Raw genomic sequence first — 14475 nt, 5'->3', positions numbered from 1 at the left:
GATTTATGTAAAAGACCGTTGCAAATATTTTTTAAATGTTTTAATGTTTATCAGGGGGCAAACATTGTTTTCAAGAAACTTGAAAATGTCAATGGAAATAGAAGTTTAATCAATTGAAAACAATCTAAAATGCACTATTCTGCATTGATGATCACATTTAGCATGCTTGGGCTCATTTAAAAATATTTTGAACTTTTATATTCCAATGTACCGCAAAAACTTTTTTTCCCGCAAAAATAAAATTTTCGTCAATACTTAGACATTTTGGAAACTTGTGATTGCAAAACAACTGGACGGATGTGTAATCAGCCCGGGAGCATGTTGACAGCTCCCATACAAATTGTGCGTACCCCGTTTTGTGGGCCCAGTTTGCCTAAGATGGCGGCCTACGGTATTATCTAGCCAAATTTTTGAAAATGGCGAATAGTTTAATCAAATATAGTTTTTGCCTTGTTGTGGTTTAAAACGACAAAATAAGCATTATGGAATCATTTTCTTTAAAACTTGTTTAGAGATACGCCAAGTTGAAATATTAGTCTAGAACTGTTGAAGTGAGCGTGCCACAACCCGATCAGACGGTAATAACTAAATTCATGCCATTTCAATAACAAATACTGTTAAAATAACAAAAATTGTTATGGAATCTTCTTGAAAAATCCATTTTTGCATAATGGTTACATAACAGTTTATGTTATCATAACAAAATTTGTTATTAGTCTGATATTGATTGAAAGCCAAAACAACTTTGGAATAATGCCAACTGTTGTTGGGATGATCGGATAAGTTGTTAAAATAACAAAAAATAATAACAAAGATTTGTTCGAAGAATGTCTTGAAATGTTATTCGTCTGTTATTACAATAACAAACCAATAACAAAGAAATCAGAACGACGAATAACAAATCTTGTTATTAATAACATAAAATGTTATTGGCCTAGTATTTTTAAATATCAAAAAATGTTATTCCCAAGTTATTTCCGTCTGCTCGGGAATAGCCGTCACGAAAAAAAGTTTCCTATGCTAATTTTGAGTTGCGTATTTGATGGGCGTACTCCTACGAGGCCCACTTGCCATCTGTCGGTGGATACGTGCAACTCACGAAAACTGTCATGTTATGGGACGGTTGTGTGTAATGCATTTTAATACACTTTATTTATTGAAATGTTGAAAGAGTGGCATGTAATTTGCATTCTTAAACTATTTTTTTTTTGCCCAACCTCACAATTATTGGCAGTGTTGCCATTTTGAAAATCACGATTATTAGTTACGAAATCAGATTTTAAAACAATAAGCACTTTAAAAATTAAATGCACCATTTTCAACTTGACCTCATTGGTGCCACAATTGTTAAAAGACAGAAAATGGCAAAAACGTTTAAATAAGACTTTTATTTTGAACGGATTATGAACAAAAAAAAAATAAAAAAAGAGCAATTCCAGCCCAAAACAGAAATTTTTTAGGTCCCGAGCAGACGGAAATAACTTGGGAATAACATTTTTTGATATTTGAAAATACTAGGCCAATAACACTTTATGTTATTTATAACAAGATTTGTTATTCGCCGTTATGATTTTTTGTTATTGGATTGTTATTGTAATAACAGACTAATAACATTTTAAGTTATTCTTCGAACAAATTTTTGTTATTATTTTTTGTTATTTTAACAACTAATCCGATCATCCCAATAACAGTTTTAGGTATTCTTCCATAACAAAAAATGTTATTCCCAAGTTGTTCTGGCTTTCAATCAATATCAGACCGATAACAAATTTTGTTATGATAACATAAACTGTTATTGAAATCTTATGCAAAAATGGATTTTGCAAGAATATTCCATAACACTTTCTGTTATTTTAACAGTATTTGTTATTTAAATGGCATGAATTTAGTTATTACCTTCTGTTCGGGGTACTTTTTTTTTCGACCCTCTCCGATTTCAATGATTCTTTGTAGTCATGTTATCCTAAATAAGCCATTTTTGTGTATATGGAGCCTGTAATACTCGATAATGTCGTTTGAGAAGGGCGTAAGTGTTTTCAATATTTTTGTAATTCGGAATTTAAATATCGCTGTATCTCGAAGCCGTTGCATTGTATCAAAAAGTGGTCTAAGACAACCCGGACAAACGGTAATAACAAAATTAATGCCATTTGTATAACAAACACTGTTAAAATAACAGAAAATGTTATGGAATCTTCTTGAAAAATCCATTTTTGAATAAAAGTTCAATAACAGTTTCGGTTATCATAACAAAATTTGTTATCGGTCTGAAAGCCAAAACAACTTGGGAATAACATTTTTTTGTTACGGAAGAATACCGCACACTGTTATTGGGATGATCGGATTAGTTGTTAAAATAACAAAAAATAAAAACAAAGATTTGTTCAAAGAAAGCCTCAAAATGTTATTAGTATGATTGTCCGATCACAAACCAATAACAAAAAAATCATAACGACGAATAACAAATCCTGTTATAAATAACATAAAATGTTATTGGCCTAGTATTTTCAAATTTCAAAAAATGTTATTCATAAGTTATTTCCGTCTGCTCGGTTAAACTTATAGGAAATTTGACTGGCTTTCCGAAAAAAAAACACTGAAAGAAAAAAACACTCCACTTTTATGAGATTTTTTGATTTTTAAGAATAAAAGTCAAATTTGAAGGTGAGCCTACGATTTGTTCAAAAAATTTATATGGAAATAGCCAAAGATGTTACAAAAAGTCTCACGAAAAATTCAGAATGGAGCAACTCACCTGAACGAGACTGAATACGAGAGCCGATTCTCCAGACAATTTTGCATAAAAGTCTCCATATTGACTATTGTCCTAAGTCCAATCCTTGTGAAGTTACCGCGGTTTTAATAATAAAAATGTTGAAAAAATAGGTTTTTTGTGGTGTTTGGCAATTTCTATATGACAGACTTGATTTTTCAGTCTCGAAAAAAATTTTAACCGGAAAGCTCGTCAAATTTCCCATAAGATGTTTAGAGCACTTTTGAAAAAAAAATCGGTAAATTATTCTTGTATTTTTTAAGGTGAGTTGCTTCATCCTGCATTTTTTGTGAGTCTTTTTGTAACATCTTTGGCTATTTTCACAAAAAATTTGAACGAAAAAAAATCGCAGGCTCACATTCAAATTTGACTTGTAAACTTCAAAAATCAAAAAATCTCATAAAAGTGAAGTGTTTTTTTTTCTTTCAGTGTATTTTTTTCGGAAAGCCCGTCGAATTTCCTACAAGTTGCAAGACTTTCACATAAAAATAGGCATTATCATTTCCAGAAGTACAACGTTCATTGTATTCCCAATTAAATTTCTCCGCTTGGTTCGTTCGGCTTGCGGTTGCAGTGGAAATCACATCTAATTTTCCCAAAACGAAAATTTTCCTTTCACGAGAAAAGCATGTTCGGTGGAATACTTTTATTTCCCCTTGCGGTTCATGCATGAACGAAAATCAGTAGAATAATTCCAAGGAAGATGGCACATGGAAAGTCAATAATTAAGGCAATTTGTCGAGCGATACATAATTCAACAGATTTTGACCGCAAAATTCCCCCAGGAAGCCCGAGCGGCTCGGAGGTGGCTCCTTGACACGTCAGAGAGCGAGTGGGACTTACGGTTCATGTCCAGGGTGACCGAGGCCGAGATCGGGTTGGTCACGTTGTTGTTCGAGGCCGTGCACGTGAAGACCGCCTTCAGGTGTTTCCGCTCAAGCCGGCTCAGGATGAGGGTGTTCTTGACGCGCCGCTCCGACAGCACCGTGGACGAGTGGTTCACGATCTCGTTGTCGTACCACCAGTTGACGGTGGGCGTTGGGCGACCTGGCGGGAGGAGGAGGAGGAGGAGGAGAAATTGTAATGAATATTTACAGGTATCCCGAACAGACGGTAATAACTAAATTCATGCCATTTCAATAACAAATACTGTTAAAATAACAGAAAGTGTTATGGAATAATCTTGAAAAATCCATTTTTGCATAAGAGTTCAATAACAGTTTATGTTATCATAACAAAAATTGTTATTGGTCTGATATTGATTGACAGCAAAAACAACTTTGGAATAACATTTTTTGTTATGGAAGAATAACTCCAAACGTTATTGGGATGATCGGATTAGTTGTTAAAATAACAAAAAATAATAACAAAGATTTGTTCGAAAAATAACGTAAAATGTTATTAGTCTGTTATTACAATAACAATCCAATAACAAAAAAAATCATAATGACGAATAACAAATTTTGTTATAAATAACATAAAATGTTATTGGCCTAGTATTTTCAAATAACAAAGAATGTTATTCCCAAGTTATTTCCGTCTGCTCGGGATTTACCACTGCTGGACCGCACCGGTCAGTCGGTAATTGAGATGTTACACAACGCAAATGTTTAGCATATAGATAGAACTGTTGCAGTTGAGGTTGATTTCCTGGATTCATGGAATAATTGCACAGGTGATTCGTGCGAACAAGTTGGTGATATACCTTTCCGTTTATTTTATCTTATAATTTCTTCAAACGTGATTTCAAATAAAAACTGAAAATAAAAGGGCAATTCTCCGCCAACTCACACAAAATCGGAAATAGTTCCCTCTTCGATTTGCGTGAAACTTTGTCCTATTTAGTAACTTTTGTCCCTGATCACGAATCCGAGGTCCGTTTTTTGATATCTCATGACGGAGGGGCGGTACAACCCCTTCCATTTTTGAACATGCGAAAAAAGAGGTGTTTTTCAATGATTTGCAGCCTGAAACAGTGAAGAGATAGAAATTTGGTGTCAAAGGGACTTTTATGTGAAATTGGACGCTCGATTTGATAGCGTACTCAAAATTACGAAGAAACGTGTTTTTATCGAAAAAAAAACAAACAAATTTTATTTAAACTCTGCCATTTTCCGTTACTCGACTCCAAAAAATTTTGGAATATGTTATTTTAAGAGAAATTTAATGTACTTTTCGATTCTACCTAAACCTTTGTCTAACTTTGCATGGATATTTTTTAGAGTATAACAGTAGAACATTGTTTGAAAGCAGATAAATTTTAATATATAAACATAAGTGGTTTGCTTGTAAGGCCAAACAGTTAATAGCAACGCCCTTTTGAAATGTTCAATAAAAAAAAATCAAAATATTGTTTAGATCGGAAATTTTTGTATGGACAGTAGTCAAAATTGTACGGAGACTTGTATTGGTGAACCAATGACACAAAATAGCTTCATTGGTCATAGGGAAGGCCTCCACAAATTTTGAGCCAAATCATTAAATACAACAAAAAAAAAAATGTCGAAATCGGCCTATTTCGTAGAGAATTGCTCACATTACAGTTCTGCTGCTGTTAGAAAATCCATTTTTCATAAAAATATTCTAAAATTTCATATCTTTTTTAACTCTGATCTCAAATTTGAACAAAAATGATACGTTTAAAAAAGTCCTATTTGATTCGAAGAACAAATGAAAACGCCAAGTAATTTAAATGGGTTTTTCAAGGTCAACTGAGTACACTTTTGGACTCGACTTTCACCGATTTCGACAGAACATGGAGGGAACGTTCATCTAATGATAGTTATCAGAAATCCCATGTTTTTAGCTGTTTGAACCATCCCTCTTTTTTTGGCACCGCCCTCTTTTTTGACGATTTTCTAACCACTTTTTTTTTCTTATAAGGCCGTTACAAATATTTTTCAATAGAAGTTTAATCAGCTGAAAAAAAATCTCAAATGCACTTTTCTGCAGTGATAATCATATTTAGCGTGTTTAGGCTTGTTTAGAAATGTTTAGAATATTTATAAAATTTCAATGTACAGCACCGCAAAAAAAAATATTTTTCACAAAAAATAAAATTTTCGTCATACTTACATATTTTGGAAACTTATGATGGCAAAACAACTAGACAGGTGTTTAATGCATTTTAAAACACTTTTTCCATGGCTCGTAATTTATTTTTTTTATATTTTTAAAAATGAAATGGTAACCCTTAAATGCCCCTAATATTGTAATTTAACGTTTCAAGTTAAAAATTCCACTATTAACCAATTCCTTATATTTTTATTTTTTCTAATTTTATCACAATCGTGTTATCCGGACAATTTTACATAATAATCAATGTAAACCTCAAACTAAAATGAAATATTGGCAAGAAACAGTGATTTTACTGAAAAAAAAATTATTTTGCGCTGCACTCGAAAGTACATGGTGTACTTTTAACAAAAAGGATGGAATCCCGGTTAATTTGGTTTAAATGTGGGAAACTTATTTGGATTTGAATTTATAGGACAGAGTGCTGCGCAAAATCAAACTTTTTTCAGTAAAATCGTTGTTTCTCGCCAATAGTTCATTTTAGTTTGAGGTTGACATTGATTATTATGTAAAATTGTCCGGGAAACACGATGGTGATAAAATAAACAAAAATATAAAGAATAAGTAAAAAGTGAATATTTAAACTTAAAACGTCAAAAGGGCGCATTTAAGGGTTAACATTTCATTTTTATCGAATTTCAAAGACAATTTTCTATAAAATGAAACCTGAATGATTGAAAAATTAAAAGAGATCAAGTCCAAATGTGTACTCAGCTGACCTGAAATTACTCATATTTAAAGTAGTGACTTCTGTTTTTGCCCCTAGGACAAATTATTTGATTTTTTTTATTGGCCTTTGTTAGCTTAAAAAAATGTGAGTCTTTCACGTTGAGGATGGCAAAATGATTAATTAGATCGTCAACATCAAAACTTAACTACTTTTCAAAATATTTGTAGTGAACCTTAGTATACTGAATTTGCAAGGCAGTTAAAAGGTTTTATAGAGTGTTTTAATCATACTTTGCAATTAGAAAAATAAAATTGGGTTTAAAATTGCATTTTCCATCTTTTTATATTTTTTCATAAAAACAAATTTGTTGTTAAACAGTTGTAAGTTACAACTGTTTAACAACAAATTTGTTACAACTTGTAACAACTATTGATGATCTTTCTATTGCTGAAATTGTAATATCCATTTCTGATTTTTTTTTCTTTTTCTTAAAGTTCAGATTGAAAAGTTGATAAGGCCTTTGGAAAACTTTTACACACATGAAAATGTCTGTGAAAATGTGTATCTATCCTCATAACGATTTCACCTGAATTACAGAAGTTCGTTACAATAATTTACAGTCCATTTTTTCAAAATTTATTAGCTATGATTTCTTGATTAATTAAAAAAACAATTCAAGAATTCTTACTCATTGCATTTACAATGGAACAATTACTTCGTTTGAAAATTTAGAGAAAGCAAAACATTTCGACAGAATCTTTAAACTCTAATCGGTGGTCAAAAATTAACCCCCAAATTACGCAACGCAACACCTCGCCCCCCTCACAGTTTCAGCGATAAATTTCAACTGCAGATCCAGCCGCGCTCGCTTGCAGATATCTGAAACGCTCCATCATTTACAGATAATTAAATTTGGTGCAAATAAATAAAATCATATCATGAGCTTGCGCAACCTCGCTGCAACGAAAAAAAATAAGGCCCTTTTTGCGACACAGTCAATTCAATTAAACAGTTCAAATTGGCGAAAAATAAAAAAACAAACAGTTTGTGAGTGAAAATAATTTTTCCAAAAGCATTCCCTCACTCTGAAAGGGGGTTAAAATTTTCGTTAAAAAACAACTTTAGTGCTTCCTCAATTGAATCATTGCGGGTTGAAATTTAATGGCCGCCAGTGCAAAAGGACACTGGTGGCTTATTTAATGCTTAATTAATAGCTTTGTTATCATGGTGGGGCCAGTTGTGGTCCAGGTCACGGTCGAGCGGACTTGGGCAGCGGTCATTTGGTTCGTCACCGCATTGACAAAGTTGGGGGAAGGAGTTTTATTAGGGTGGTTCATATTTTTTTTTAATTTGAATATTTTTTTTTCGAGATTCATTTCTAAAACGACAGTGGCCTATCAATGCTTGACTTGTAAGCGCAAATCAAAATTTTGAAATCACCCTAATGTAATCAATAGGTGTCAAAGCTAAAAAACAATTAAGAGCACCAATTGCAAAAAAAAACCCTTTGATAAATTATTGAATTTATCACACTTCAGACCCCACCACCAGCATTTATTTTTCCGAGCACTTAATAAAAATAAATCATAATACAAATTGAATTGGAAAAATCAAATTAAAACAATAACATTATTTCCACACACCCACTCACTCCAGCAGTGTTGCCAGCGTAATGGCGCTTGCGGGTGAGCATAATTGCTAATGATTAGTCAGCGATGGCTTCAATTGACAGCTTGGGTTCGGAAAAATTCCAGAGCTTGATCAATTATTATGACTTTGTGACGAAAACACGGTGGTGATTAAAATTAATTTCGATTTATCCACATTCTAATGCTCGATTAGGTGCGCGACGTCGAACAGGGTTGCGGCTTTGTTCGCCGAAATTAAAAGGCAGTGTTTTGGAACAGGTTCATTGAACCAATATTTTTAGAAACAAAATCCATTATTTGAGTGATTATTGCTGATTCGTTGAATCCTTCACAGAATCCATAAAAAACAGTTGCAAGCCTGTATAATGAAACCAATTTCATGAAATACACCAAACCGACCGATGGGGGCACCCTTTTAAAAACGAAATTGGAAAAATGAGTTCCTGGAAAGTGGCATTTGTGCAGTAATTGAAATCCAAAATAATTTTCGGTGATGAGATGAAATTGAGCGATGACTGTTGCGAAATTGAAACGACTTAAAAAAAAAGTATAGCTCATGCTTTATGCTCAGACTAAAAAAAAATGCTTTTAATCAGAGGTCACCAATCGCACATGAGCAGTTCTCTACGGAATCGCTCTTTTTTCTTTAATTTTAATTTTTGTATTTTTTAATCCGGCTGAAACTTTTTTGGTGCCTTCGGTATGCCCAAAGAAGCCATTTTTAATCATTAGTTTGTCCACATAATTTTCCAAACAAATTTGGCAGCTGTCCTTACATAAATGGTTTGTGAAAATTCAAAAATCTGTATCTTTTGAAGGATTTTTTTGATCGATTTGGTGTCTTCGGCAAAGTTTTAGGTATGCATATGGACTACACTGAAAAAAATGATACACGGTAAAAATTTTTTTGATGATTTTTTATTTAACTTTTTGTCACTAAAACTTGATTTGCAAAAAAAACATTATTTTTAATTTTTTTTATTTTTTGATATGTTTTAGAGGACATCAAATGCCAACTTTTCAGAAATTTCCAGAATGGGCAAAAAATCTTTGACCGAGTTATGATTTTTTGAATCAATACAGATTTTTTCAAAACATCGAAAAATAGGTCGCAAAAATTTTTCAACTTCATTTTTCGATGTAAAATCAAATTTGCAATCAAAAAGTACTTTAGTGAAATTTTGATAAAGTGCACCGTTTTCAAGTTATAACAATTTTTAGGTAAATTTTTTGGAAATAGTCGCAGTTTTTCATTTTTTAAGATAAGTGCCCATGTTTGCCCACCTTTGAAAAAAATATTTTTGAAAAACTGAGAAAATTCTCTATATTTTGCTTTTTGGACTATGTTGATGCGACCCTTAGTTGCTGAGATATTGCCATGCAAAGGTTTAAAAACAGGAAAATTGATGTTTTCTAAGTCTCACCCAAACAACCCACCATTTTCGAATGTCGATATCTTAGCAACTATAGGTCCGATTTTCAATGTTAAAATATGAAACATTCGTGAAATTTTCTGATCTTTTCGAAAAAAATATTTTTAATTTTTTTAAATCTAGGCCAATATTTTAAAAAGACCAAAAATTCAATATTACGCCCTTTTGATACGTTAGTCTTGATTTAAAATTTTTGAAAATATTTTTATCGAAAAGATCGGAAAATTTCACGAATGTTTCATATTTTAACATTGAAAATCGGACCTATAGTTGCTGAGATATCGACATTAGAAACTGGTGGGTTGTTTGGGTGAAACATAGAAAACATCAATTTTCTTGACGTAGGGGTCGTATTAACAAAGTCCAAAAAAGCAAATTGTAGAGAATTTTCTCAATTTTTCAAAAATATTTTTTTCAAAGGTGGACAAACATGGGCACTAATTTTTAAAAATGAAAAACTGCGACTTTTTTCAAAAAAGTAACCTAAAAATGTTTATAACTTGAAAACGGTGCACTTTATTAAAATTTCACTAAAGTACTTTTAGATTGCAAATTCGATTTTACATCGAAAAATGATGTTGAAAAATTTTTGCGACCAATATTTCGATTTTTTGAAAAAATCTGTATTGATTCAAAAAATCATAACTCGGTCAAAGATTTTTTGCCCATTCTGGAAATTTTTGAAAAGTTGGCATTTGATGTCCTCTAAAACATATCAAAAAATAAAAAAATTAAAAATATTTTTTTTTTTGCAAATCAAGTTTTAGTGACAAAAAGATAAATAAAAAATCACCAAAAAAATTTTACCGTGTATCATTTTTTTCAGTGTAGTCCATATCCATACCTACAACATTGCCGAAGACACCAAATCGATCAAAAAAATCCTTCAATAGATACAGATTTTTGAATTTTCACATATCATTTTTGTATGGACAGCTACCAAATTTGTATGGAAAATTATATGGACAAAGTGTTTCAAAATACTGACTTTTACTTATCTGGGAATCACGTTGCTAAAATTTCTATTCAAATCAGAATAAATGAACAACAGTTTTTTTTTTAAATCAGATTGGATTCTGTGGACAACTCCCGATTTTCCTGACAATTCAATTCAGTGCCAAATTTATTAGCTTTATAGTTCAAGGGAATGTAATGTTCTTTAAGTTGAAGGTTCTAAACATGAATTTTCGTAAAATTTTAAATTTAATTTATTTTTTAAATTCCTTTCATGATAACAAAACTTCCATAACAAAAAATTAAATATTTCAAATACCTTAAAAAAATGTTTAAAGTAATTGCCAGTACGAATACCTTAAAAACGGGTACTCTTTATTTACAAAATAATAAAAAAACCTTTTTCAATAAAATGTATCGTTAATCACTCAAAATCTTTAAACAGAAAGTAAAAAAAATGAAGACAGGGATGTTTTAATTTCATCTTATTATCTGGAGTGGTCTTATGAATTCAACTGTTTGAAAGTGTTTAAAACGCCGAACGAAATGTTTTTGAACGTTGACATGACGCTTTTGGTGGCCTTTGGCATAACATTTGTTAGAAATTGAGTTTAGAAGTTATGAAATATCACAAAAAAATAAAAAAAAATCTATATGATATTTTTAATGATGTAGTTTTTGTTTTTGTATTCTTATCTTCGATTGAAAATAAAAATGAAGATTATACTGTGCACAAAATGACCTTGAACAAACTGTTATCAATATAAAAAACACACATTTTTAATTTTGTTCAAAAAGACCGCTAAAAATATGTTTTAAAGTTTATGTCCCTCGACTCTGTCGAAAGTCTAAGGGGGGAGGAAGGGCGAACAAATAAAAAATAAACATTTCAATGATTTTTTTTAATGCATTTTACACCTGCCCAGATGTTTAGCAATTTTCAGTTTTCAAAAAATCAAAGTATTGGCAAAATATTTTTTTGTCGAAAAAAAAAACTTTTATAGTACTGTACAACGGAATTTCACAAAAAAAAATATTTTTGATCGATCTCAAATATCCTAAATACGATTTTAAACGCAGGAAATTGCATTTAATGTTTTGTTTTTCAGTTCATTAGACTTCGTTTTTCTTAAAAATTTGAACAAAATGCAAAAATATTTTTTTGGACCGATTTTGAAGGGGCGTAATAAAATTTGAAATAAATATTTGCAGCGGCTCAATACAATTTTCCCAAGTCATAAATAAATTCTAAACTTCTATAAATATGATTTTTTTTTCTACAAAACACGGCAAAATCAAAACATAAAATCGTTATTTTTTAAAAATCATTCAAAAAAATTTTGAAAATACAAGCAACATGTTTGAAGTTTAATAGAAAGTTCTATTCAACTGTGTGTGCACAACTTAAAATTAATTATCTTTCAAAAAGCTAAAAAATGAGCAACTCTCTGCGAAATCGGCCGATTTCGACCATTTTTATTTTTTTGTATTTTTTGATTCGACTCAAACTTTGTGGGGGCCTTCCCTATAAACAAATAAGCTATTTTGCGACATTGGTTCACCCATACAAGTCTCCATACAATTTTGGCTGCTGTCCATACAAAAAAGGGTATGTAAACATTCAAATAGCTGTAACTTTTGACTGAATTTGTCTTCGACAAAGTTGTAGGTATTGTTGAGGACTTTTGAGAAAAAAATGGGTACACGGATTTTTTTATCAATTTTTTTTTCACTTTAACTAATTAATAATGTCAAACTTGTTTTTTCATGAAACTTCGAATTTTTCCAAAAATCACTATTTTTTCAAATATTTATGATTCGGCGGCAGATTTTTCGACCATGTTTCTCTATGGCTCAAAAGTTGCGGAGTTTTGTCCCCTAAAACATATAAAAAAAAAAAAAACGTTTTTTGGGAAATTGAGTTTAAGTGAAAAAAAAGTTGATTAAAAAATTTGCATTTTTTTCTGTGTACCTATTTTTTCACAAAAGTCTTCAACAATACCTACAACTTTGCCGAAGACACCAAATTGATCAGAAAATTCAGTCAAAAGTTACAGCTGTTTGAATGTTTACATACCATTTTTGTTTGGACAGCAGCCAAAATTGTATGGAGACTTGTTTGGGTGAATTAATGACGCAAAATAGCTTCTTTGGTCATAGGGAAGGCCCCCACAAAGTTTGAGCCAAATCAAAAAATACAAATAAAATCCATTTCTGGTTTTGGTAGAGAATTGCTCATATGTTAAATAAAATATAATAAACTATTTTTCGAGTAAAGTACTGGGAATGATGTGGAATGTTGAACATGAATTTCAATTGTTAGTTTATACTACCCTATTTAATTATTTCTGACTTTTTCCAAAACCTTTTGTCTTATAACTTTTCGAAAAAAAAAATTTTCTCAAATAAGGATTTCGTGTTTTTTGTTACCTTGCATAGAAATTTTTAAAAGCATAAGTTTTAAAAAAGTTGGAAATCAAAGAAAAACAAAAAACGGAAACTTTTTTTTTGTAAAATCGCGATAAGAAACCCAAAACAAACCGAAACCCCTCATTTTTACTTAAAACAAAATTCTACAACTTTGTACAAAACTCTAAAAAATAATCCTGAAGTTACAAAAATGCCCAAAATTTCAAAATGAAAATTTTTATTCTAAATAGGTGACAAAATGACCCTTTTGGGTTGCTGAAGATTTGAAAAGTAAATTCAATTTCCCTTAAAATGACATGAACCAAACCGCCCCTCCATCATGAGTTATCGAAAGATAAAGCTCGAGTTTGTGGTAAGTGACAAAAGTTACCCCTTAGGACAAAGTTTCACGAAAATCGAAGAGGGATTGGGGCAACTGCTGTGTGAGTTTGCGGAGAATGAGTGAATATGATAAATTGAGCTGATGTAAGCAATATGTTGCCATTTCAACACCACGACCTAACGAAAAGGTTTTACTGAAAATTCCCATCGCAAAAAAGGCTATCATTTTCGCCCGTAATGAAACCAATTTCGAGAAATTAATTTGCGAGCGGTAACCAACCGTTTGGAGGGGTAATGAATTCTCGGGAAATTCCATTTGTAAAGTTAAGTGGCTTCAAAAATTATCACGTTTCCAGTTATGAGGTAAAACATTGGCCGATCTTTCTGGGAAATTAAAAACGGTCACAAAATAACAGCTGATGATTTCTGTTTAAAACCTTTTTTAAATAAAATAAAAGGATTAAAAATATTGCTTGAAGTCGTAAATATAATCGAGTTTAAACTGGGACTTGAACGATGTTTATGAATATTGTCTGAGTAGTTCCACAACAATTATAATTCAATATTATCAAAACCAAATCCAAACAACGCTGCTCAAAAAACCATCGGAAACTTTGCGCGAATTTTCACTTGCTGCGGAATTTTCCGATCCATTTGGTAAATATAATTAAGATTTTCCCCCCGTCTAATCGAACCTCCACCCAACCCAACCTCCACCGTGTGTAACCGCCACACGTGGAAACACGTGTTCGCTTTTCCCTGAAGAAGAGCAAAGAAATAAAGCAAACAACGCGTGGAAAACAAAGCAAGTGCAAAACTCTCAACAGAAAGAAGATGGTGGCCCTCAGACAAACAGAGTTGAAACTTCAAAATATCGAGTTGTTCTTTTTTTCGCGTTCCAGCATTCACGGCTGCGTTTTTGTCTGTGGCTCGCAAACTTGAGAATGTTGGTTTAAGCGAACATTCTTGCTTTCCCAGAACTTCAATTAAGCAATAAACTGCTCTGGCTTCTTTGTTGATTCTGACAGTGTGTGTGTGTGTGAGTGTTATTTGTGTAATCGTTGAGTGCTTCTTGCCACGCGTATCGCCAACGATGTTTTACTTGATGTTGATCTTTGTGTATTTCTTCTGAAGTTAAAGTAGTAACTTATGCTAAGCTTTTTGTTGTAT

General features: G+C 31.8%; 1 protein-coding gene across 5 annotated transcripts in view; it reads right to left on the bottom strand.

Moving 5' to 3' along the window:
* The window catches only part of LOC6050607 (nephrin), a 426239-nt gene that overhangs the window by 107710 nt on the left and 304054 nt on the right, over positions 1-14475 (bottom strand). For all 5 annotated transcript variants that reach the window (XM_038266076.1, XM_038266070.1, XM_038266071.1 and 2 more), the window contains exon 5: positions 3617-3820. In XM_038266076.1, coding sequence (XP_038122004.1) covers positions 3617-3820 — 204 coding nt within the window. The remainder of the gene's footprint in view (positions 1-3616; positions 3821-14475) is intronic.

Source organism: Culex quinquefasciatus, chromosome 3, assembly GCF_015732765.1.
Source record: "Culex quinquefasciatus strain JHB chromosome 3, VPISU_Cqui_1.0_pri_paternal, whole genome shotgun sequence".
Lineage (NCBI taxonomy): Eukaryota > Metazoa > Arthropoda > Insecta > Diptera > Culicidae > Culex > Culex quinquefasciatus.
This window is presented reverse-complemented; position numbering and strand designations above follow the sequence as displayed.